The following is a 27,634-nucleotide window of genomic DNA, read 5'->3' on the forward strand; positions in this document are numbered from 1 at the left end:
CTCTGGTAAAGTAGAAATGTTATTGTTCTCTAAATTTAATTCTTCAAGTGCACTGCATTTTGCCAATGATCTGGGTATTGCTGACAGTCTGTTATATCTCAGACCAAGACGACTTAAACTGGACAGGTTTCCTGTGAACACACAAAAAAAGGGAATTTCTTTTAATCCGATGAGCCTGTCACTGTCCCAGGCTATCAAGCAGTATTTATGAATTACTTTGAAGCACTATTTCAGCAAGATCCTTAACTTTTTGTACCAAGAAACTGCACACTACACTCTATCAATTAGGATGAAACTGAAACCACTTTCGTGCCCTCTTAGAGAAATAATGAAATACACAGCTATAAGTCAATTTTTAAAATCAATTATTGGAAAGTATTGTCATACTTTAATAAAAAAATAACCTTTAGATAAGGCCTAATTGAATAACATCAAAGTAGTAAATATTTTAAATTTATAATAGTTAATCCCATTTGTATCTATGTGATGGTGATCCAATACAGAACAAGTGGCTATATATAAAAATGTACATGTAATTTTGAAGAAAAAATTTTCAAATTTCTAAAATGGTATTATTTAAAATATAAGATGCACAACTATTTTGTGAGATCAGAAAGGTTCAATATTTTCCATGAATTTAAATATGAACATTCCAAAATTTCTCTAAAAAGTTGACCTGATGGTAAAAAAATTTCTCAAAGTAATTTTTTACAAACAAAAGTGGAAGTTATAGTCTCTCTTATTATCTAAACATATCCAGCTTGAGCATATTAGCCACTATTGAATAACTAAAATAAGCAAAGCATAAAAATAGACATTTTCTACTTTTATTGCTAAGACCCATGGCAAGCTACATGTAAGCTACATGGATGAATATGATGATATCTGCTATCATAGAAGGTTTAAATCAAATTTAATTTCCCAAATATACATCAGAAAATAAGTTCATTTTGATAGCAAAAAAGATAAGAGTAATGAGAATTTAGTTCAATGTATTTCTTTGCAATGACTGGTTAATTTATTTTCTGATTCCACATTGCAATTGTTGCTATAATATTTTTAGTTGGGCTAGGTTAAAATGTTAAATGTAGCCTCTAGTTTTAAATTAAACAGTATTACCAGTATTAGAAATTATAGGCATACTTCATTTTACTGTACTTTGCTTTATTGTGCTTCACAGATACTGCAACTTTATGTATTGAAGGTCTGTGGCAACCGTGCATTGAACAAGTCTATTGGTGCCATTCTCCAACATCATTTGCTCACTCAATGTCTCTGTGTCCCATTTTAGTAATTCTTGCTATATTTCAAACTTTTCCATTATTATTATACTTGTTATGGTGATCTATGACCAGTGATTTTTGTTTTTGTTTTTGCGGTACGCAGGCCTCTCACTGCCGTGGCCTCTCCTATTGCAGAGCACAGGCTCCGGATGCGCAAGCCCAGCGGCCATGGCTCACGGGCCCAGCCGCTCCGTGGCATGTGGGATCCTCCTGGACCGGGGCACGAACCCGTGTCCCCTGCATCGGCAGGCGGACTTTCAACCACTGCGCCACCAGGGAAGCCTGACCAGTGGTCTTTGATGTTACTAGTATAATTGTTTTGGGTTGCCACAAACTGCACCCATTTAAGACGGTGAACTTAAATTGATAAATGCTGTGTGTATTCTGTCTGCTCCACTTACCAGCTGCTTCCCTGTCTCTCTCCCTCTCCCCTAAGATACAACAATATTGAAATTAGGCCAATAATAACCCTACAGTGACCTCTAACCAAGTGAAAGTTAGAGTCGCATGTCTTTCACTTTAAATAAAAAGCTAGAAATGATTAAGCTTAGTGAGAAAGGCATGTGGACAGCTAGGTTGAAAGCTAGGCCTCTTGCGCCAGTCAGCCAAGTTGCGAATGCAAAAGAAAAGTTCTTGAAGGAGATTAAAAGAGCTACTGTAGTGAACACGTGAATGATAGAAAAGGAAAACAGCCTTATTGCTGAAGTAAAGAATGTTTTAGTGGTCCAGATAGAAGATCAAACCAGCCACTACATTCCCTTAAGCCAAAGCCTAATTCAGAGCAAGGCCCTAACTCTGTTCAATTCTATGAAGGCTGAGAGAGGTGATAAAGCTGCAGAAGAAAAGTTAGAAGCTAACTGAGGTTGGTTCATGAGGTTTAAGAAAAGAGATAGCTCTCCATACATAAAAGTACATGGTGGGCTTCCCTGGTGGTGCAGTGGTTGAGGGTCCGCCTGCCGATGCAGGGGACGCAGGTTCGTGCCCCGGTCCGGGAAGATCCCACGTGCCACAGAGCGGCTGGGCCCATGAGCCATTGCCGCTAAGCCTGCGCATCCGGAGCCTGTGCTCCGCAACGGAAAAGGCCACAACAGTGACAGACCCACATACCGCAAAAAAAAAACGAACAAAAAAGTACAAGGTGAACCAGCAAGTGCTAATGTAGAAGCTGTAGCAACTCATCCAGAAGATGCAGCTAAGATAATTAATGAAGGCGGCTACACTAAACAAGGTTTTCAATGTAGACAAAACAGCCTTATACTGAAGATGCCATTTAGAACTTTCACAGCTATAGAGGAGAAGTCAATGCTTAGCTTCAAAGCTTCAGACAGGCTGACTCTCTAGACTTCTAGAATTAGAAGTGGAGCCTGAAGATGTGACTGAATTGCTGCAATCTTATGATAAGACTTTTAACAGATGAGGCACTGCTTCTTATAGATGAACAAAGAAAGTGGTTTCTGGAGGTGGAACCTACTCTACTGGTAAAGATGCTGTGAAGACTGTTGAAATGACAACAAAGTATTTAGAATATTACATAAGCTTTCATTGATAAAGCAGCGGCAGGGGTTTGAGAGAACTGACTCCAATTTTGAAAGAAGCTCTATTGTGGGTAAAATGGTATTACATACCATTACATGCTGCATGAAAGGAAAAGTCAGTCAATGCAGCAAACTTTATGTGGTTTGATTTAAGAAACTGCCACATCCACCCAAGTTTCAGCAGCCACCACCCTGATCAGTCAGCAGCCATGAGGACCAAGGCAAGATCCTTAAGGCTCAGATTATGGTTAGTACTTTTTATCAATAAACTATTTTAAATTAAGATTTGTACATTTTTTAGACATAATGCTATTGCACACTTAATAGACTACAGTACTGTATGAACATAACTTTTATATACACTGGGAAACAAAAAATTTGTGTGATGCTTTATTGTGATATTCGCTTTGTTGTGCTGGTCTGAGATGGAATCTGTAATGTCTCCAAGGTATGCCTGTATAGAAGTGGATGCCTGTGTCACACTTAACTTTTTGGAGATAAATATTTTTATGCCTTTCAACTTTCAGCCACTTTCTGATGTCTGTCCATTTCTTTCTTTTTGCTTTGACCATTTTTCAAAAAGTTGTTGTACGAATAATTTTCTTTCTTAGATATGTCTAACATTACTTCAATATTTACAGAAAATATATATTAGCCTATAGAATAAGTTAAGCCTTAAAACCTAGGAGGGCAGTCACCATGCCTCATATTCCTTATCCTGTTATACTCATTTGCATCCTTCCCTTTTGCTGAAGAAAACAGTGATCAAGGTTCTAAGAAATGATTAAATGGAGCTAATTTTTACCCTTTACATTTTCAAGAGTTAGTATTGCTATCAAAAATACTCTGGGGAGGGCTTCCCTGGTGGCGCAGTGGTTGAGAGTCTGCCTGCCGATGCAGGGGACGCGGGTTCGTGCCCCGGTCCGGGAAGATCCCACATGCAGTGGAGCAGCTGGGCCCGTGAGCCATGGCCGCTGAGCCTGCGCGTCGGAGCCTGTGCCCCACAACGGGAGGGGCCACAACAGTGAGAGGCCCACGTACAGAAAAAAAAAAAATACTCTGGAGACTTCCCTGGTGGTCCAGTGGTTAAGACTCTGTGCTCCCAGTGCAGGGGGTCCATGTTCGATCCCTGGCCAGGGAACTAGCTCCTGCATGCCACAACTAAAGATCCCACATGCCACAACTAAAGATCCCACATGCCTCAATGAAGACCCGGTGCAGCCAAATAAATATTTTAAAAAAATACTATGATAATTCTATACCATAAGTCTAGCCAACTATAATGTGAAAAAAACCTTAGCAACCATTTCAATTCCTGCAATTAGAACTATTACAGAGGTATGCTATGCTCATTTATATTACTTTCTTATAACAGTGCTTGGAAACTGGGCCGAGAGTTCGCTATTTATGATTAATTAAGATTCCAACAGGCAGAAAACTGAATTAAAAAGCAACAATAAAAACTACCACTTAGGGCTTCCTTGGTGGCGCAGTGGTTGAGAATCTGCCTGCTACTGCAGGGGACACGGGTTCGAGCCCTGGTCTGGGAAGATCCCACATGCCGCGGAGCAACTGTGCCCGTGAGCCACAACTACTGAGCCTGCGCGTCTGGAGCCTATGCTCCGCAACAAGAGAGGCCGCGATAGTGAGAGGCCCGCGCACTGCGATGAAGAGTGGCCCCCGCTTGCCACAACTAGAGACAGCCCTCGCACAGAAACGAAGACCCAACACAGCCAGAAAAATAAATAAATAAACAAATGTGGGGTTTAAAAAAAAAAAAAAAACTACCACTTAGCAAAGACAAGTTAAATTTGCCTTTAAATTGTTTTCTAAATTAACTAAGGATGCTTCACTAGTATCTTTCTGATGACACTCCAGTGAGATGTGTCAATTTTGGAAGGGGAGAAAAAAACAAACAAGCAGAGGGCTGGGTCACTTTTCAAAGCTCCAGAGAATTTAGAGATCAGAAATAAGGGCAAGAATAATATTTACTATTGTTGTCACTGCACTGTGACATTGAATTTGATACAAATGTTACTTAGAAGTTGGGATGGCAAAAAATAATCTGCTTTATGATGAAGTATGTTAATTATAGTCATATTTCTAATAGCAAAAAATGGGGACAACCTATATGTTCAAGAATAGATGAATAATTATTTAAATTGAAGGCACCACAGTGTAATAGAAAAAACAAAGGATATTATATTATCTATGTGACCCTGGGCAACTTATTTAACAAGAGTCTATCTCCTCACTCATAAAGTGGGGATAATGCCACCTATCCGACAGGGTCACTCTAAGGATTAAATACAATGTGTGTAAGATACTTAGCACAATGACTGATACCTAACAGATCTTCAAAACATGATTTTATTCTATGGTATTTCTATATTCTGTTACAGTCTGTACCTATTAAAATTATGTTACAAAAATCTTTAAGATGTGAAAGACTAAGTTACGATATTAAATGAAAAAAGCCAGATAACAAAATCACGTGCTTTTTATTACCTCAACATTGTAAAAAACACATGCATGCAAAAAGAGTGGGGGAAAACACACCAAAACTAACAGTTAGGGCTTCCCTGGTGGCGCAGTGGTTGAGAGTCCGCCTGCCGATGCAGGGGACACGGGTTCGTGCCCCGGTCCGGGAAGATCCCACATGCCGCAGAGCGGCTACGCCTGTGAGCCATAGCCGCTGAGCCTGCGCGTCCGGAGCCTGTGCTCCACAACGGGAGAGGCCACAGCAGTGAGAGGCCCACGTACCACAAAAAAAAAAAAAAAACCAACCAAAAAAACCCTAACAGTTATCTCTGCATGATAGAATTATGGAAGATTAAATTTTTTTCTGTCAACTTGTCTATAATTTCCCTAATTTTCTATAATTTTGTAATTTTAAAACACCCTTTTGATAAAGAAAAAGTCTATAATTCTAAAGTCATTTTACTTTTAAAAACTGTGATATCTTTATACCAGCCTTTTATTCAATGAATATTTTACATTTTGGAGAAGTTTTATACTAATGTAGACCAAGATGTTTGGACATTTTACATTGTGAGGCTCGTTTTCTCCATACAGTGAGGATATGAGCTAAGTTGTGGAAAAACAGAGCATGGTAGTTTGAAGTTTTAGATAGCCATTCTGATAAAAAAGACAAGAGATAAGAAAGATACCCAAGAAGTAGCAGTAAGAGCCAACTGAGAGTACTCAGCACAGACTTTAGCATAAGATATGCAAAGTGAATTAATGGCAGAGCTAGAATCAAACTCAGTTGGCTCCTTATCAAGTAATCATTTTTTGTGAATTTCATCGACTCTGCTCCAGTGAGCTTGTTTCCTCCTGACACAGAAGCCATGATATGTTCATTCTTGCCTCCACGCTGTTTGACTGTCCTTGTTGTGCTCATGGAATGCATTTCTATTCCATACTGAGTCCAGCATATTTGTTCATGAAGCTTTCTCTGGCCATTCTATGAAGACCTTATTGATTTCCCTATAAACTGGACTCATGGCCACACATTGTTTTCATCATACGTTGGCATTTACTTATATTTGGTCTTATGTTGTTAGTTGTTTCATGGATTAGTTACCTCCCCCAAAAGACTGAAAATCCTTTAAGTAAGGGAGGTTGCTATGTACTTCTGTCTCCACACAGAATTCAGTGCTAAGCACACAGCAGGCACTCATTCATACTTTCTTAATAATTATAGAAGCTAAAATATTTCACTTTGTCCTCCTTTCCATTAGGAACAAGATGCAAAAACTTAAAATTATATGAAAGGTTCATAAAAAGATTTTTTCTTTGACCCATTCTCATCTTATAAAATAGCCTGTCTATGAAACACAGATGTTAACTGGACATGGTTTTAAAATACATATCAGATTTGTCTGGTCTGAGTACAAATTAGTTCTTCTACAAATATCTGCAATAATTTTTTCTGAGACACCCAATGTCTACGCAGCCCATTTTTAGATATCGGAGAACGAACTAATCATTTCCAACTCTTTGCACTCCTCCCATCCCACCAAATCATTTTTTAATTACAAAATATATACATGCAACTTACTCTCTTCCCCAGAGAACCATGGTTTGTAGTCTAATATGTACCTATTGAGACCTTTCTGTAAGCATTTACTTACACATATACAAATACAGGATTTTTTTTAATGTTTCCGTGTTTATTTTTACATAAATGGGATCATTTTACGTACTTTTCCCCCTATATAATAGGTCACAGAAATATTTTCTGGTGAGTAAATTCAGATATACTTAATTTTATTTAACCATTGTATTCTACAATGTGCACCATTATCTAAACATTCCCCAACTGACAGCATTTGTTTCTAATTTTTAAAAAGGAATTCTATAATGAACATTCTAATACATATCTGTGCGTACATGTGAAAATATTTCTGATGTATCAAAAGATATAGATTTTTTTTTTTTTTGCGGTACGCGGGCCTCTCACTGTTGTGGCTCTCCCGTTGTGGAGCACAGGCTCCGGATGCGCAGGCTTGGTGGCCATGGCTCACGGGCCCAGCCGCTCCGTGGCATGTGGTATTCTCCCAGACCAGGGCACGAACCCGCGTCCCCGGCATCGGCAGGTGGACTCTCAACCACTGCGCCACCAGGGGAGCCCCGATATAGATATTTTAAATCTTGATAAGACAGTGCCACTAGGCTATATCGATTTCATTCCCACCAAAATTGAAGGACAGCGGCCATTTACTCATATCCTTTCAAAATGGGGAGGGAGGGAAGGTATCAATATTTTATCCCTGTCTATCCCGTGCCCACGGCCACTATAGCTACAAGGCTGGTAAAGGTGGAAATTTTCTTGCAAGCAGTGATAATGTCTGACTACAAAGAATGTCAAAATCTTCTGATAAAATTTTAATTTGCTATACAAAGTTGAAGATAAAAGAGCCTCAATCTTAAAAAAGAACTGGAAGTAAAGAAGCTCATCCCTTTCTCTCCTTCATACCACTGCTTTCCCTATGAAAGAAAGTTGTTCCATTGTAATAAAATGGCAGAAGCATTTACCAAAGGGTCTATGAAATCTGCCAGAAGAGGAAAGGGCTTATTAATAGCAGAAAGTCCCCATAATTTTGCTCCACCAACTGACATGCCTCAATAATTGTTTACAGTAGAAAAGTAGGTGAATACAATATTTTAACCAATTTTTATTCTCAATGAAACCCAAAAACTTTCTCTGGTAACAAAGATTAGTATGGTAACCAAATTCTAAATGCTTATCAACTCACAAACCCAGTAAATAGAACCACATTCCTGAAATTTCTCTTCCAAAAGCAAAATAAGCTTCTCAGTTTTAAAGTCAGAATAGGTTTCTAGAAGTTAAAAATTACAAAATGGGGAATTCCCTGGTGGTCCAGTGGTTAGAACTTGGTGCTTCCACTGCAGGGGGCACAGGTTTGATCCCTGGTCAGGGAACTAAGATCCCTCATGCCGTGCGGCACAGCCAAAAAAACTAAAAAAAAAAAAAAAATTTTAATTAAAAAATAAATAAAAATTATAAAATGAAAACGAAGTAGTGAAAATGCCACATGAAATTATCTAGTACCAAAACTAGTGGTTATTTAAACAAAAATGATACCTCCTACTTTCCTAAACATTTTTTTTCTTTTCTCCTTTTTTTTGGGGGGGGGGTGGTGTAGAAGAGCATGAACTTTAAAAATTGTAACCTATGAGAATATGCTATTCTGATGAAGAAACTAACATTTGCAAAGCACCTGTCACTTTCTTGAGAGCATGGCATGTTCAAGAAGTCATCCACATTTTGTCAAAGTCCGTTACTCCCAGCAAAACAAAAGAGGTGAAAAAAAGTAAGGATAAAATATCAACGCTTTCTTATGCCAGAAGAAAACTTGACATCAGAAGTCTGGCATTTACTGTGATTCACCCCCTGCAGTGGTTTCAACTCTAACCTCTTTCAATAAGTGGTTTTAACCACAAACTAAACTGCAACCTAGAAATCAAGCCATAGCTTGCTTTAATATTGATCCATTGTGACTAAGAAATAAAATCAACGTTGCTGAGCTTCTGTGTATAAATGTAGGCTGATCACTGCCAATCACTGGCATTCAGTTGTGCTTAACTTTGACTGTAAGTTGCTCTGTGTTCTGCTCTGACAGCTTGCTTTCTTATGCTGTCAGATTTTTAAAATATGGAAACATCAAATGGCTAGGAGTTAAAATTAGATGCTTTCAATTTCAGCAAATATAATCAGCATTTTTAGGTTAATTTAGTCTTTTGAGTAAGACTCTACCTCAAATAGTCTTTATCTTATTTTAACAAAGTAGCAAAAAATCAGTAGAGAAGGCACACAAGTTATAACAATGAAATAATGTCAAAGGTACAATTTTTTCCAGAAACATTAAACTGAGAACCTGAAAATAAACTGAAAAGTTATACAAAAATTCTTAAAAGTTAAAAACTCAAAAGAATGCCACCATTAAAAAACAAACAAACAAGTTGTTATATGTAAGCAGCACTGTAATTACCTAAAATTGAATCACTAAAACTCTGCTTGTTGATATAACCATAATTACTGTAACATTTCTTCAGAGACCACTGCAACAAAAAGACCTCTGTGAATTGTTCTGTGCTCCAGCCTTGAAGGCAAGGACTTGTTGCTTATTTCTCTCATTCTGAAAAGAAATAGAAAATAAAATATTTTTTCCTACTTCAGACCCTCCTCTCCCTGATTTCATAAAACCACCTGAGACCTCAGAAGGCTTCAAGATATCAGGTTCATAGCTTGAAACAAAACGACCTCTATAATGAATCTTAACATTTTCTTAAGTTTATAGCTGATTCTTGAATTAGAAAATATTCACATGAAAAGAATATACTTTATACTCTTCAACAGGGCAGATTAATGGTTAAATCAGAGAAACTCTAAATATGTTTTTAAGCGCTCTTTCACTTAACGGCAACCAGCTGCCCCTCTCCCCATTTCCTTCTGCCTCTTCTTCACATCCTGAGTTGTCAGTGATCCTGGCACTGCTCAGCCTGGAAGTAAATGGCAGTGCGTGCTGCCAAAGAATGGTAACTACTCTAGGAGTATTTGTGTTAAATAAAGAGAGGGTTTAAAATATCTGGGTCTACTTACAAGAAAAAGAAAAGGCAAAGAATTAAAGTGATTTTTGGAAAAGTGATTTTAAGGTGATAGAAGATTTGATTTTTCAATTGTGAGTTTAGGGCTAGTTTCTTTAGACCAGGGAAAAGAGCACGGCAACTTCTGTGGGACTAGCATCAACTCTCCAGGATAGGTGTTATTTTTTGTTGTTGTTTTTCATTTTAAGTTATACTTTTCAAGAAGCAGTCCAGAAAAGAGAAGAAAAGTATCAGGAGAACTATATTCTAAAAGTCTGCCACTGACGGTTTGGGGTGAATTGCTCTTCTCCAGTAGATGAGAGGGAGGATCTCAAAGGTCAATTATGACTGCTGAGATTTGTAACAGACCAAGACCCAAATGTTCTGATTTCTCACCAAATCTCAACCTTCCGCTATACAATCAAAATATGGGGGATGAGAGGGATGGAGAAAGGCAAAATAATTATTTTAATAAACATGGTATATGATAAATGACTACAATATTATAAAAACTTTCAATAAACAATACTTATTCACTTTGCTACTACTTGGAATAACAGCTGTATTAGTTTGCTGACAACTATCAAAGCATATAAAAATAAATGAGATATTTAAATTTTTATTACTGTTAATGTTTCAGTTCTCATTGATTTACAATACATATTTGTAATCTGACCATGTAGAATGTGCTAGAAGTGAGGCACCTGTGTTATTCTGAGATAATATGTCAACTGGTAGAGATTAATAATGAAGTCAAATGTTTTCATATTAATAAACACACTTGAAATACAGAAGAATTACTTCTGATAGAAGAGAGAAAAGAAATGTAAAATTAAGAAAGCCAGGAGAAAGAAGGATACATGGAGAAGTTACCCTTTGTCAGAGGAAGTGAATCCATAGCACCCTAGTCTTACTAACTGGATGATTTTACCATCCTCCACTACCTATGCTATCTCTGTTTGCCAAGACTATTCATTTTAGTACTTTAATTGCATCCCTCTTTGATTGTTATTTAACAAGACAGGAAAACAGACACATGCATAAAATACTAAATAACAAAATATTGTTAGATAATTTGAGAGTAAGAACAGGGCTGATTGATGACCATGCCCTTTATAGAACTCTATATATCCATATGATCAGTTGAAAGAGTAGAGGAAATTATGTGTATATTTAGGAGAAAAGAGTTCTAAGCAGAGAAACTGAGAAGTACAAAGACCCTGAGGCTAGAAGTTGGCTGATATGCTCAAGGAACAATAAAGTATATGCATCTATAATATCCTAAGAAATATACAATAATTATCCCTCAATGAGAGTGATAAGGACATAACTTTATAACATTTCAAGCATCTTTAATTTCAGTTCCCCTGTCTGATTTGCTAGAGTAAACAACCTTTACTTTTTTCTAAGACTGAGCAAGCCTTTAATTTTATAAGTTTCTTTTCTAAAGTGCTTTCATGTTTCATTCCACCGAAAAGTGATCATGTTAAAATGCATTATTCTTTCTTTCCTCCTTTACTATTAAAATTAGTTGGTTTTTCAAAATAAGCAAATTTAGACATATTTCAATGTAAGAACATACAACACAAAGTAAATATGTCAATATGTAATTTAAGAAAACTATACTGAAATAAAGATTAAACCTATATGTTGAACTGGATCAGAGTATCCCAGGGAAATGGGCCCTGGGATATAATACAGTTCTTGAACTTTAGAAATAAAGAACACTTTGGGTGGTGAGATATAATACAGTTCTTGAACTTTAGAAATAAAGAACACTTTGGGTGGCCAGGCACAAAGATTAAGTCACTTATAATGGAAAAAAAATTAGACTGGCTTCATACTTTATATTCAATTCCAGAAGACAACAGAGCTACCTCCTAGTTCTCCTAAAATGCTCAAGGAAAAGTAGTTGAACCCAGTGATTTTTACATCCATCAAACTGTTCTTTAAGTATAAAGGTTACAAACATACAAGAACTAGGGAACTACTGTTCATGAACCATTTCTGAGAAAACGACTACAAGATTGACTTCAGCCAACCAAGAAATGACTTGGGCAATTATGGCAACAGCATTGATGATGAACATTATGACTAAAATAAAAATACAGACTGGCATAACAAGACATAACATAAATGTTGCATGTCCTAACAACAAAGCTAATAAAAACTGGGAGGAAAAGAGACCAAAAAGGGCAAGTAGTAGAATAAATTCACTGATTGCCTCATCTACATTACTCTACTCAACAAAAATAGAATACACATTCAATTGCACATGGAACACTTATCAAGATAGACCATACACTGAACCATAAAATAAGTCTCAATACATTTAAATGATTCAAGTCACACAAAGTATGTTCTTGACCACAATGGAATTAACCTAGAAATCAATAACAGAAAAACCCTTGGAAAACTGTCAGATGTTGGGAACTAAATAACATACTTTTAAATAACACACAGATCACAGAAAACAAAAGGGTAAATTAGAAAGTATTTTGAACAAAACAAAAAAGAAAACACAAGATGTCAGAATTTGTGGGATGTTGTTAAAGCAGTATGTAAGGCAAAATTTATAGCACTAAATGCCTGTATGAGAAGAAAGGTCTCAAATCAATAATCTCAATCTTCCGCCATAAGAAACTAGAAAAAGAACAAATAAAACTCAAAGTAAGCAGATGAAAGGGAAGAAGAAAGGTCAAAGTGGAAATCAATGAAACAAAAACCAAGGAAAGAATAGAGAAAAATCAATACTTTGAGACAATCAATAAAACTGGTAAAACTGATAAACCTCTAACCAGACTGATTAGGGGAAAAAAAAAAGAGAGAAGATATAAATTACCAATATCAGGAATGAGAGAAATGGCATTACCACAGATTCTATAGATATTGAAATAATAATGGAATATTATGAACAATTTTATGCCCATTAAATGTGGCAACTTAAAAGAAATGGACACATTCTTTGAAAGACACAAATGATCAAGTTTTCTCAAAAAGAAAGTGATAACCTAAATAGCCCTATGTCTATCAAAGAAATTGAAATTGTTTTCAAAAACATTCCAACAAAGAAAAATCCTGACCCAGGTGGCTTTACCAATTAATTTTATCAAATATTAAAGGAAGAAATATGTCAATTTTATACAAACTGTTGCAAAAATTGAAGAGAAGGGAGTACTTCCCAACTTATTATATATGGCCAGGATTACCCTGAAACTGAAACTAGACAAAAACAGGTTTTATAACATTATGTATGAATATATTGTTTGTTAAAATTAATTAAGTAAATCTAATTTTTAAAACTTCTACCAGAATGTATGTTTTTTCATTATTTCTTCTTGGTAAGCAATTTCAATCTTATTATCTGGGTTTTTGTCAAGTTCAGGGAAATATTAAATTATATTTTATAGCTTCTTCATTGTCTTACTCTATTCTCTTTCTAGAACTTCTAGTCCTGTCTTCCATGACTTTTTTTTCATTTATTTTGTATTTATTTGGTATTTTTCTGTCTGTTCTAGACTCTAGGGGACAAGAATCAGAAAGATATAGGTTCTAATGGCTAGCTATTATATCCTGAAGAAGTCTCAGATTACTCTTCTGTGAACAGGTGTCATCTAACCAAAGACAGTCTATTGTAACTTATTTAAAAATTCCATAACAATGGCTTGTTTCAAGTAGTGGTAGACTAGATAATTCAAGCAACCCCTCCCATTGAAGAAAACTAAAAACACTTCTAAAACAAAAACCAGAAAGCTAACAAGACTGGAAACCAGCTGGGAACCCAGAAACAAGCAAAACACTGGAGAAGATTTTGTCCCAAGAGTGCTTTCCTAGCTAGAAGATGCAGCTGAAAGGCTAAAGCATGTTTCCACCAAAAGTCAAAATCTAGAGCCTGCCAAGGGGGAGGAGTCTAGTAATCAATATCAACTGAGACCCTACAGGGCTGCACCCTAGTACAAGGGGTAAACCGGAATTAAAACAACCCTCCAATTAGTCTGCCGCTTGTCTCTGAATCACTTGGGGGACCAGAAAAATCACAAACCTTAGAACACAGATGGAATAAAGTGGTCACCCTAGGTACCTGAGAGAAGCAAACAAAAATCCTTCTGGAGAAAGATAACATTATCACAGGCCTCAAATGATTTAGTAAGAGAACCTTGTAAATATTCATTACCAAAATTATATAAACTTAGTATAGAGTAATTTTTTTAATGTAAAAATTCCCTCTACTGTTTGTATAAATTTGGGGTCATTTAGAAAAAGAAACAAGAATATATAAATATGGAACACATCAGAGTAAGTGCAATCCAACTTTCTGTTCTTTGGCTATGCACTTTCAAAACACATTTTGCACTCTGAGACATCTTTTAGTCCCTCAATATTACAATGAACAAACTTTAAAATATACTGGCCATGTTTTAAAAACTAAACAGCAATGATTTTATTTTTCAGTGTGGTCTATTTTAGCAAAGAAGGGACCGCACCCTATACAAGAGCATGCAACATTCTGAAGTAAGCAAAAACAGAAAATGCACCCATTCTGCAATTTAAGCAGATTTATATATAGAACATATACATATTACTCAATATTCTATCTTCTTTACAATTTAATTGAGATCATTTCCTAAAATTTAGTTATTTTCTTTGCCTGGAAATGGAAATTAAAAAATGATTTTAAAATACTGTCTTTTAGAAGTTTTACCACTTTGACAACCCTGAATTTTAATTTTTTATTATCAAAATGGATTTTAATGTCCAAGTAGCTATAAATGATGAACAGTATCTTCTTTCTCCTCTCATACCTATAGTATCTGGGAGGTCTAGCAATTCATTGTGCTGCAAGTCAAGGTTGGTTATCTGTGTGCAGTTTCCAATCTCCTTTGGAAGGTGTTCAAGTTGATTGTGAGCTACATCCAGCGTAATGAGGTTACATAATTCACCTGTAAATTGACCAACATAAAAATTTAATAAGAATTTTTAAAGAATATATTAAATAATGAAAGAAAAACATTTTCTATATCATAACTATACTTTTTCTGAAAAAGTAGAAGTCAAACACAAAATTTGAAGCTGTTATTTGAAAATGACATTTTACAAACATTGAATTATGAAGCTAATATAAGGTTATATGTCAATTATACCTAAAGAAAAAAGGAAAATGACATCTGATAATGTTAAAATGTTGGTTGTAAATCATTACCAACCAATATTATATATTTTTTTAACTTAAGTAACCAATTTAACCACATTTACATTTGTATATTCCATTACTTCAAAAAGAGCTTACTAATTTTTTAAACCAAATTCAACACAATAATATCAGATACATCTTGAGTTTAACTTGAGGGTCACCTTTACCTCAAAATATGTATGCTTTCAAATAAGCATATGTTCTGATGTTATATAAATAAGTAAACTGAGATTTATAAATCAAAACTGCTTCTCAATTTAATAGTACTCCAAAAGGATAGAAAATAAGGTATTTTTCTCCTCATTCTGGTTGAAAGGACTGTATTTGGCAATTCAGATTATTCTTAGTGTTTTTCTGTCTTCAAAAACTTATTTATAAAAGTTATATTGGCTCTCTCATGATTTTCCTTTTTTTTTTTGGCAGAGGTTGGAAATACTGAAAAAGTAAGATAAGCAAATGAAGTGCATAAAACTGAAAAATGGGTGTAGGGCATATTATTAAGCCACATATTACAAACATAAGCAACAAAAGAGAAAGTAAATTGGATTTCATCAAAATTTAAAACTTACATGTATCAAAGGACACTATCAAAAGAATGAAAAGACAACCCACAGAATAGGAGGAAATATTTACAAATCACATATCTGCTAAGGGATTAATTATCCAGAATGTATAAAGAACTCCCATAATTCAACAACAAAAAAACTAACCACCCAATTTAAAAGCGGACAAAGAACTGGAACAGACATTTCTCCAAAGATACGCAAATGGCCAATAAACACATGAAAAGATGCTCAACATCACTTATCATTAAAAAATGCAAATCAATACGATGAGATACCACTTCATACCCATGAAGATGGCTACAATCAAAACAACAAAAAGACAAAGAAAACAAACAAACAAAACAAATGTTGGCAAGGATGTGGAGAAATTGGAATCCTTGTGCTTTACCTCCAGGAGGCCCACCCCAGGTTCTCAGGGTGAAGATAAAAGTCCCCTCCTATTGTCACTTAGGCATATCATATTCAAAATCATATACAGATAATCAAAGACAAAGAGAAATTTCTGAAAGAAGATAGAGGGGGGGAAAAAAACACCTTACCTATATAGGAATAAGGATAAGAACACATTGGACTTCTCTTCAGTAACCATGCAAGCAAGAAGAGAACGGAATGAAATATTTAAAGTGTTGAGAGAAAAAAAGAAATCACCAACCTAAAGTCTATATCCAATGAAATTATCCTTCAAAGTAAAGGAGAAATAAAGACTTTCTCAGACAAACAGATATTGAGGGAATTTGTTGCCAGCAGACCTGTCTTGCAAGAAATATTAAAATAAGTTCTTCAGAAAGAAGGAAAATGATATAGGTCAGAAGCTCAGATCTACATAAAGAAAGGAAGAACTTTAGAGAAGTAATAAATAAAGACAAAATAAAATCTTTTATTTTCTTATTCTTAATCTAACAGATAACAGTTTGTTCAAAGTATTAACAGCAACAATATAGCAGGTGATTATAGATTAAGGATAAATGAAATGAATGACAGCAGTGTTACAAGGGACAGGAGGGAGGAACTGGGAATATTCTGTTATAAGGTACCCACACTACCCCTGAATGGTACAGTGTTATTTGAAGGTGGACTTATGTTAGCTGTAAATCCATACTGCAAACTCCAGGGCAATCACACACATACATACATACAAACAAACAAAAAAAATTAAAACAAGTATAAATGATATGTTAAGGAGAGAGAAAATGAAATAATACAAAATGCTCAATTAAACCCAGATAATGCAGAAAAATGGTGAAAGACAAAAAAAAAAACAAGTTCAACTAATAGAAAACAGTTCCAAATACAGTTGATACTATAAAGCCACTACACTCCAATAAAAATTAATTTAAAAAAAGCCAACTAAATCAATAAACACTTTAAATGTGAATGTGAATGAACCAAATAAAAGAGACTATCAAAGTGGATTAAAAAACGAGACGCAACTAAGTAGTACTGTCTTCGAAAAACCTACTTTACAGACACAGGTGGATTAAAAATAAAGGGATGGAGAAAGAAATACAATGCTAATGTTAATCAAAAGAAAGCTGAAGTAGCTACATAGATTTCAGACAAAGTCAACTTCAAAGCAAGGAAAATTATCAGAGATATAGAAAGCATTACATAATGGTAAACAGAACATATCTCCAAGACATAATAATCCTTAAAGTGTAAGCAGCTGCTCATCTCCTCCATATCTAGTATAGTGCTTAGTACACAGAACCATGTTCAACTGAAAGAATAAATGATGATAACTGGGGAAAATAAAACTTGGATTCTAATACTCTTCAGGCCAGAAGTAATAAATGTTTTTTGTATTTGCCACAACTTTTCTAATAATACTTGAAGTTGTTTCAGTTCCCATGAAAGTAAATCCCACTACTTTAAAGGAATATGCACAAATTCAAAAGTGTATAGAGTCCCAGCAAGTAAATAAAGCAAGTTGGGAGGAGACTGGCTAACTTTAGCCTATTCGGAACAGATATGATTCAACTCAGGTCAATTATTGCTACACTACAGGACTTCTCAACTTCAATACTGAAATACTTTGGACCAGATAATTCTTTGCTGTAGGAGGCTGTCCTGTGCATAAGCAGCATCCCCGGCCTTTACCCATAAGATGCCAATAGCACCTCCCCACCAAGTCATGACAATCAAAACTATCTCTAGACATTGACAAATGTCCTTTTTTGTAACACTGCCAAAATTGCCCCTGGTTGAGAATCACAGCAATGTTGGGACGAGAAAGCTCAATATTGTCCAATTCTCATGCTTGTCAAAAGAAGTTGGAAATTCATATTTTCATATAAAATCTTCTAATGTTCAAATACTAACAACTAATTTTTAGGTTGAAACAGAACAAAACACTGTGTTATCGAACGTATCTGTGGACTTTTTTCAGTGTTCAGGATGCCAGTTTGACACCTCTGAACACAGAAGCAGATGAATTACCAATATCTTAGGACAGGAACTTACATATGACTATCTAATATTAAACTAAAAAATAAGTGTTTTTAAAAAGTAGGGAATATAATTATCTAGACTCAAATTAAGTTAAATCCTAAATCCTTTTTTGATTTATATAAGTCACCATATAATAACTGAATTATTTTGAGTATATATTCTCTCCCGAAAATTATCCTCCAGCAATACAACACTCTGCAAAGTCAGGAAATCATGTTAACACCGATACATTAAGAAGAGTGTCATCTAATAACACTAATACTTCTTTCTCACAATCTAGTAATGACGAAAAGTTTTGAAAATGCTTAAAACTCAGGAAATGTGATTTAAGGTTTTAACAGCATCAGCACACAAAAGTAACATGTTTTTAAATTTTATTTTAGTCCATGAAATACAATAAACTCACAAGTAAATTATATATATTATTGAGTTAAATTTGAAACTTTAGATTTTCCCCAAAATCCACGTATACATTTTAAAGGACTCATGCAAAACATTTTCTCTTAGGAACTTTGAATTTTCTTCAGTCTAATGAAAAAGATCTAAAAAATTTCAGGGAAGTTTATAATTAATAAAAGATAGTTTCCAGGAAAATCTAAAATATTTTTGGAACTAATCCAAAATGTCCTATTAAATGCAATTAACAAAACATTTTTAGTGTGAGGAGAAAAAAAAAGGAGTTTAAGATCTCTCTTATTTAGAGCAACACTCCTAACTGCCCAAGCTTTTCTTGTTCATATTCAAATAATCAAAAACATTTGAAAATTCTGAATATATGATAAATTCTGCACTAGACAATACTGTGCCAGGATAAGAGCTCGTGCTACAAATCACAAAAGACAGAATATTAAATATTTAAGGAGTTCATAAACTACTTTCACACTATTTATTATTTCTATACTCTGTCCAGTTAGTTAGTACTTTAAACATTTATTTTACTATATGATCCAAATATTATTAACAAAATATAAGTTCATCTCAGATGGTTCTAAAGGACAATAATCAAGGCCTTAACAGTGACTTGTCTCTGGCTGGGTTGAAGAGTGGTTTTTATTTTCTACTTTATATATTTGTATTTTGTGATTTTTCCTTGTTTTTACACATTTTTTAATCCAAAGAGAAAAAAAAAAGGGAGATTCAAGAGGTAAATACTAGCAGTCTCTCCTACACTGTACATGGAAGAGCATTTTTTGACTCTTAAATAGAAGTTTCCTGTCTGTGGAGCAGATGTATCTTTTAGTGAAAATGAACACATCATGTTATCATATTGATGACACGAGCCATTAATACGATACACCTTATGACTCATATTCCATATTTAGTAAGCAATCTTTTAAGTTTGACTTCCTACATAGATTTGCCTACAGAGAGAACACGGACTTCATTCACTGATCCATTCTACAAATACTTATTAAGCACCTACCATGTACTAGGCACTATTCTAGGGACTGAAGATACAATAGGGAAAAAAGAGGTAAAATTCCTGCCTTTGGGCTTCCCTGGTGGTGCAGTGGTTGAGAGTCCGCCTGCCGATGCAGAGGACATGGGTTCGTGCCCCAGTCCGGGAAGATCCCACATGCCGCGGAGCGGCTGGGCCCGTGAGCCATGGCCACTGAGCCTGCGCGTCCGGAGCCTGTGCTCCGCAACGGGAGAGGCCACAACAGTGAGAGGCCCGCGTACCGCAAACAAACAAATAAAAAAAACAAAAAAAAATTCCTGCCTTCATGGAACTTATATTTTAATATGGAAAAAATAAATAATATATAACCAAGGTGAGGACGTATAAAAGCTATAAAAGAAAATAAAGCAGGATAAAAGAGTGTGATGGGGGAAGGGGAGATTAGAGATATTGATAGTAAGTAGAAGGGGAAAGTAACCCCGATGGAGCAGCATTTGAGTATACACCTGAATAATGGGAGAAGAAAGAAACAATGGAAATATCTGGGGGAAGCTGAGTGAACAGCAAACACAAAGACTCTGGGGCAAGAGAGTAGTTCAAAACACAACAGGAAGCCAGTGTGGCTGGAAGAATGAGTAAGGAAGAAAGTGACAGGAGATGAAGCAGCCCGGAGTCAGGGTCTTGTGGGCTAAGGTAAGGACTTCAGCTTTGACTAAGGAGGTAGTGGTGAGGGTAGTAAGAGTAGTTTTTTTGTTTGTTTTTAGAGCAGTTTCAGGTCTACAGAAAAACTGCACATAAAGTACAGAGTTCCCACATACCCCACCTCCTCACAGTTTCCACTATTATTAACATCCTGCATTTGGTGCATTTGTTACAGTTGATGAACCAACATTTATACATTATTATTATTAACTAGAAGTCCATATTTTACATCACCACCCACTCTTTGTGTTGTCCAGTTCTACAGGTTTTGATAAGTGCATAATATCATGTATCCATCATCACAGTATCATACAGAAGTTTCACTGCTCTAAAAATCCCCTGTGCTTCACTACTCATTGATCCATCTCTCTCCTGGGGCCCTTGGCAACCATCGATCTTTTATTTTGCCTTTTCCAGAATGTTGTATAGTTGGAATCATATAATATGCAGCTTTTCCAGATTGACTTCTTTCATTTAGCAATATGCATTTAAGGTTCCTCCATGTCTTTTTGTAGCTTGATAGTTCATTTCTTTTTTACCACTGAACAAATATTCCATTGTATGGGTGTACTAGTTTACTATTCACTCATTTATTGAAGGACATCTTGGTTACTTCCAATTTTTAACAATTATGAATAGAACAGCTAAAAACATTTTGTGTAGTTTTTTGCATAGACATAAGTTTTCAACTCATCTGAGTAAACAGGAGCATGATTGATAGATTGTATGGTGAGACTATGTTTAGCTTTGGAAGAAACTGCCACTGTCTTCGTCTTCCAAAGTGTCTGTACCACTTTGCATTCCCACAGTAATGAATGAGAGTTTGCACCAGCATTTGGTATTGTTCAACCAAAAACAATAGAATGAATAAATAAAATCATGGTATATTCACACTATGAAATATTATGCAGTAATGAGAAGGAACATTCTCTAACTATATACACCAATATGATGAATAATGTGAAGGACAGCTCTTCCTTATAGAAGAATTTCAATTAATAAATGCAAAAGGAACAAGGGAAATTTTAAAAAATCATCATTAGAATATAGTAATAATTGTTTTGGGGAAGAACCACCAAGGAACCCTCAGTATTTGTTTTGCAATTTTTCTTTACCTCTAAAATTTGTCCAAAATGGATAGCTTAAAAAAGATAAAGTTTAGGGCTTCCCTGGTGGCGCAGTGGTTGAGAGTCCGTCTGCCGATGCAGGGGACGCGGGTTTGTGCCCCGGTCCGGGAGGATCCGACATGCCGCGGAGCAGCTGAGCCCGTGAGCCATGGCCGCTGAGCCTGTGCATCCGGAGCCTGTGCTCCGCAACGGGAGAGGCCACAACAGTGAGAGGCCCGCGTGCCACCAAAAAAAAAAAAAAAAAAAAAAGATAAAGTTTAAAGTAAAAACGATGGCAATATATTATTATGGGATTTATGATATATGAATAACATAATATATATAACGTATATTGTCATATATTGTATGACAATAATGGCACAAAAAACAGGAGAAACAGAAGTGTTCTATTGTAAGGTTCTTAGGATACATGTAAAGTGGTATAATATTATATAAATGTAGACTGTATTGTTATGATATGCACTGTAAATATTAGAGCAGACACTTAAAAAAGGTATCAGAGATGTATAACTAATATGCAGCAGTTGAGATAAGTGGAATCTATAAAAAAAATCCAAAAGAAGGCATGACATGAAGGGTAAAAGGAAAAGTAACAAATGGCACAAATAGAAAATAGCCAGCCAGCTGACAGATTTAAACCAATCATATTGATAACTATATTAAATGTAAATGGTCTAAACCCTCCAATTAAGACAAACTGTCACGATAAAACAAGAGACCTAACCATATGATGTCTACAAGAAACAATTTTAAATACATATAAAGACACAAAAAGTAAAAAGATAGAAAAAGATATGGCTATATCAAATAAAATCAGAATTTAGAAAAAGAGATACTACCAGAAATATTACCATAAAGACAGATGGTTCATAATGATATAAACTGCATCAGAAAAAAAAAAATCCTAAGTATATATACAACTAGTAACAGAGTTTCAAAATGTAAGAAGCAAAAATAATAGCACTAGTGGGAGAAAGACAAATCTACTACTATAGTTGGGTATTTCAACACTCATTTCTTACTAATTGAAGAAAAAAGTAGACAGAAAATCGATAAGGGTATACAAGAAATTAATAACATCATCAACCAATTTGACCTTGCTCCAAAAATAACAGCAAAATGCACCTTCTTTTCAACTGCATATAGAACATTTACCAAGACAGACTGTATTTTATAAATCAGTAACAAAAAATAGGGAATTCCCTGGCAGTCCCAGTGGTTAGGACTCCACACCTTCATTGCTGAGGGTTCAGGTTCGATCCCTGGTCAGGGAATTAGGATCCCACAAGCCGCATGGTGCAGCCAAAAAGTTAAAAAAGGGAAAAAAAAATATGAAAACATCTCTGAAATACTTGGAAATTGAACAATGCACTGTTAAATAATCCATGGATTAGAGAATAACAAGAGATATTTAGAAAATACTTTGAACTAAATAATAATGAAAACAGAACATATCAAAATGTATGTGCTGCTGCTAAAATAGTACTTGGAGGTTTATAGCTATCAATGCCCTTACATAATGCAAAGAAGAAAGATACAAAATCAATCTAACAACTTAAGACAGAAGACAAAGGACATATTAAACATAAAGTAATAAGGAACTAGATAATTAAGAGCAGAAAACAAAAAAAAATGGAAGATAAGTTAAAAAATAATAAAACCAAAAGCAGTTTTTTTGAAAGGACCAATAAAGCCAATATCAGGAATGAATGAAAGAGGGATGTGATAATATATATATTACAAACTTTAGAAGAATAAAGAACCATTATGAACTTTATGCCAAAAAATTCAACAGATCAAATAAAATAGACAAATGCTTTGACAGATTCAAACTATCAAAGTTCAACTGAGAAGAAACAGAAAACCCAAATAACTTCCTATTAACTTAGTCATTTAAAACCTTCCTACCAAGAAAACCCCAGTCCCAGATTACAAGACTGATAAATTCTTCTAAACATTTGAAGACATAATACTAATTCTTCACAAACTCTTCCAGAACATAAAAGAGGAACACTTTCCAACTCATTCCACAATATGAAGCCGGCATTGCCCTGATAGAAAACCATTACAAAAAAACAGAAGAAAAAAAAGAAATTACAGATCAATATCCATGATGAATATAAATGCAAAAACTCTTTAAATTTTAGTAAATTAAACCTAGCAACAATACAGAAAGGCCCTATTAAAACATATCTATTAACAGGCACTCAAATACTGGTAAATAAATAATTTAGGTTTCTTTCATAAGTTGTGGCCTTCCGTATATTATCATTTGACTCACGTTAATAAGGACGCTTACATTTTTAAAGTAACTATCGTTCCTGAGCTTATAGGGTTACTTTTCAAACATTCAGAGCTTAGCTCTATAAAAATCACATCAAATCTTACTAAAATACATTTGTAAAACTACATAATTAACAAGGGCTGGAAATACTTATTACACAAGCTTGAATAGATTTAGGGACTTAGGTCAGAATACACACTATTATATTTGCATAAATTTGTCTTGAAAGCTTAATTCTCCCTTTCATTGCAAAGAAAACTTTAGTAGTTCTTCTGAGCAAGTGCTTCTGTAACTAAGCAACATGGACAACAGTGTCTATATTCTTTGAATGGATAGCATGCTATCATTAGAGTACAATGATTGCCCTCCTCCCTACACCTTAGCAGTGTGGGAAGTCAAATGTATCCTCTGGTTCTATCAGATCCTTCTAAGATGGTTGAAGTGTTTTTTTCTGTTCTCTTACATCCTCCTTTAGCAATAAGAGTAACTTTTCCAGGTTTCTGTTGTTTAGTGAAACACCTGACAATTTGATAACAATCAACTAAGTTAACAGTTCATTTCTAGGCCTCTAAGGTTTCTTACTGATTTCCAGTGAAAAGAAGTTATTTATTAACAACTATGAACTCCCTTTCCTGATTTCGTTTTCCTGCCAAACTAAGTTACTCATTAGCACTTGTACAAAACACTCAAATGAGATCATTAAATAATGTTACCTGGACCATGAAAGCAATTGCAGCACCTCTGGCAGTCCTAGGAGAACTTCAAGAATTTTAGGAACTAAGGGTTACAATTTGGGTTAATATTAAAAATTGGGTAATAGTATTTGGCTTCACTAAATTCACTTCAAGCCACGTTTACTGAAAACCCACTGTTTATTACCTGCAAAAATTCATAGAAAATTACATAATAGGGAATTAAATAAGATCTCTAAGGTCCTTCAACTTAAAAAAAATTGCTGATTCTGTTCTTAGTATTTTTATATATATTGATTATACATACATATTTATATTACTTGACATAAAAAATAACTGCAGTACTATAGTATATATAGTAGAAAATTGATTGTTTTCAATAAATGTTAATGAGTCATATGGGTTAAAAAATTGCTGTTTCTAATTTCTCATATATCTGAATGCTGTGAGAGGTTTTTTTTAATGAGTAAAAATGATCTGGGTTCTCAAAAAGCATACATAACATAGCAGATCATTCTCCTAAGAGAAATTTACACAAAATTGTATACAATATAAATGATGTAGCATTTTATTGAACATACAATATATAGGACAAACAGATTTTTTTAAGATTCCCTCTAACTTAGCAGTTTTTATAAATAATAATAGGAGGAAACTTTAAGGAGAAGCAATCTTAAACCAGCCTTTAATTCAATGAAGGAAAAGTTGTAGGAATATTAGTAAGAGACAAAGATGGAGTTTATTTCTGGTTTCAAAGAGTAATCATTTTCTTTCTAGAAAAATAACATCATTTAAAACTTCACTAATCAGAGTTTCCTTAAGTAAAGTGATTAATTATTCAAACTGACAACCTGATGACCCTCACTCTAATCTATTCAGGCCCACCCAAAAAAATTTACAAAAGCACATCTCTAACATGAAACTCAAAGGAACCAGGCCAATTGCGGGGGGGGGTGGGGGGTGGGGGGTGGGGGGGGTGGGCGGGCGGTGCAGGGAAGGATGGGGTAAGGGAGTGGTTATTCACTGTTTTCCCTCTGAAAACATGATTTCTTGAGTGCCTTGGTGTTCAGTGAAGAGTCTCTTTCAAGATTAAAAATGGTGAAAGGAGGTATGGGCAGGAAGAATGAAACACTAATCTAAAAAAGCAATGACTAAGGTTTCCATCTATCTTATTTAACACAAAAAGATAGGACATTTACTTTATTTGTCCATGACTTACCATACAAAAGGAAAAAAGTAAGTCAATATTACCAAGTGAAGAGTTTTCTTGGCTGCTCTCTAATGTATTATGTCTGGCTCTTCGTATGTCTTTCAGTATCCTTTTACTGCTTTCTGCCAGTATTCACCCACGTGAATATGCATCATTAGTATCAAATCACATGGCATTAATAAAGATACTATTAATGCTTAAACAGGTATTCAGATTTTAACATAATTTCCCTATAAAGGCAACAGCACAGCTGCTAAATTCCAAATACATTATTTAAACTAAATACTAGGCTATGTTTCACAAACTTCTAATTTCTCACATTCCTCAAATATACTGCTGAACACAAACTGGATGGCATGATTGAAAGTGGTATACTCATAAAAACAACAGAGAAGAATAAGCACTTAATATGCATAATATAAATCTAATATATATATATCTATAATAATGTGGATCTAATACGTATAAATGAAAGTTTAACAAAATGATAATTAGCATATATTTTGAATTGTAAATTCTCTTGTTATGAGTTTCAGCAGTAAGTCAAATTGCATTAAAGACGTATAACTTTTAGAAATGTCAAATTCCGTTTTATTTGATCTGGGTGCATGAGTCTTATTTTGTAAGCATTCTCAAAGGAGCTCAGGATTTTGGGGGTTTTTGTGTAATTAAAAAAGCAGTAAAGCAAGATCTGCATCACAGAAAATAACTATTTCTCTCTTTCCTTTATAATAAAAGATAGCCTTCAAGAGTTAAAAACAAATCAATAATAATCAGGAAACTATAAATTAAAAACATAATGAGATACCACTTCACACTCATGGAATGGCTATAATAAAAAAAGACAGATAATCACAAGAATGTTGACGATATAGAGGAATTGGAACCCTCATACACTGCTAATGGGAAGGTAAAATGGTGTAGCCACTTAAGAAAATAGTCCAGTATTTCCTCGAAAGATTAAACATAGAGTTACCATATGACTCAGTAAATCTACTTCTAGGTATACACCGAAGAGAAATGAAAACAAATGTCTACACAAAAACTTTTACACAAATGTTCACAGTAATTTTATTCATAATAGCCAGAAAGTGAAAACAACCCAAATGTTCAACAACTGATGAGTGGATAAACAAAATGTGGTATAATCATACAGTGGAATATCATTCAGCAATAAAAAGGAATGATGTACTGATAGATGCTATGACCTGAATTTTGAAAACATTATGCTAAGTGAAAGAAGCTAGCCACCAAAGACTATATATTTTATGATTCCATTTATATGAAATGTCCAGAATAGGTAAATTTATAGAAAAAGAAAGTAGATTAGTGTTTGCCTAGGGCTAAGGAGTTGGGAGAAAACATGGGTGGGGTGGGGTAACTGCCAAACAGAACAGAGTTTCTTTCTGGGGTGATGAAAATCTCCCATAATTGTTTGTGATAGTGAACAAGTCTGTGAACATGCTAAAACCCACTGAATTGTATACTTCGAATGCATTAATCATATGGTATGTGAATTATATCTCAATTAAGCTGTTAACACTGTCCCCTCTCAAAAAAAAAAAATCTACTGTAATAGCTTTCAACTGCAGCTACACTTGGAATAACCCAACTTACTCATTAAAAGTACAGATCCCCTGGACCTGCCAGACCAGTAAATCATAATCTATGGGATGAGACCCACTCTTCTAGACTAGTGGGAGCAGTACAGTGAGACCTAGATTCAAACTCTGACTATGCCATCTTCTTAACTGTATGATCTTTAGTAAATTATCTAATCTCACTAAATTTTCAGTTCCTTTTTCAGTACAATGAGGTGAGAAGTACCTATTTCATTGGATTACTGTAAGAATTTAATGAGATATTAGATGTAAATTTACATGTACAAAATAGTGTATGTTCTATGACATACTGTGCTCAAACAACAGCTACTCTTATTATTACAATTATGTTATTTTTACTAGATCTTTATTTTCTTTTTCCCTATAAGGAAACATAACGCAGACTTCAGCAATGTTTGTCCCAAATCCATGCATGTAAGTTAAACCTTATAAATTCTAACTCCTTATAAGAAATATTGTTTT

General features: G+C 34.7%; 1 protein-coding gene across 2 annotated transcripts in view; it reads right to left on the minus strand.

Moving 5' to 3' along the window:
• The window catches only part of SHOC2 (SHOC2 leucine rich repeat scaffold protein), a 113,148-nt gene that overhangs the window by 16,115 nt on the left and 69,399 nt on the right, over positions 1-27,634 (minus strand). For both annotated transcript variants that reach the window (XM_082854669.1, XM_082854670.1), the window contains 2 exons: positions 14,734-14,871; positions 1-131 (listed from right to left, as the gene is read on the minus strand). In XM_082854669.1, the coding sequence (XP_082710795.1) occupies positions 1-131; positions 14,734-14,871 (269 nt within the window). The remainder of the gene's footprint in view (positions 132-14,733; positions 14,872-27,634) is intronic.

The sequence above is a fragment of the Leucopleurus acutus genome (genome assembly GCF_964270905.1).
Source record: "Leucopleurus acutus genome assembly, chromosome: 14".
Taxonomy (NCBI): domain Eukaryota; kingdom Metazoa; phylum Chordata; class Mammalia; order Artiodactyla; family Delphinidae; genus Leucopleurus; species Leucopleurus acutus.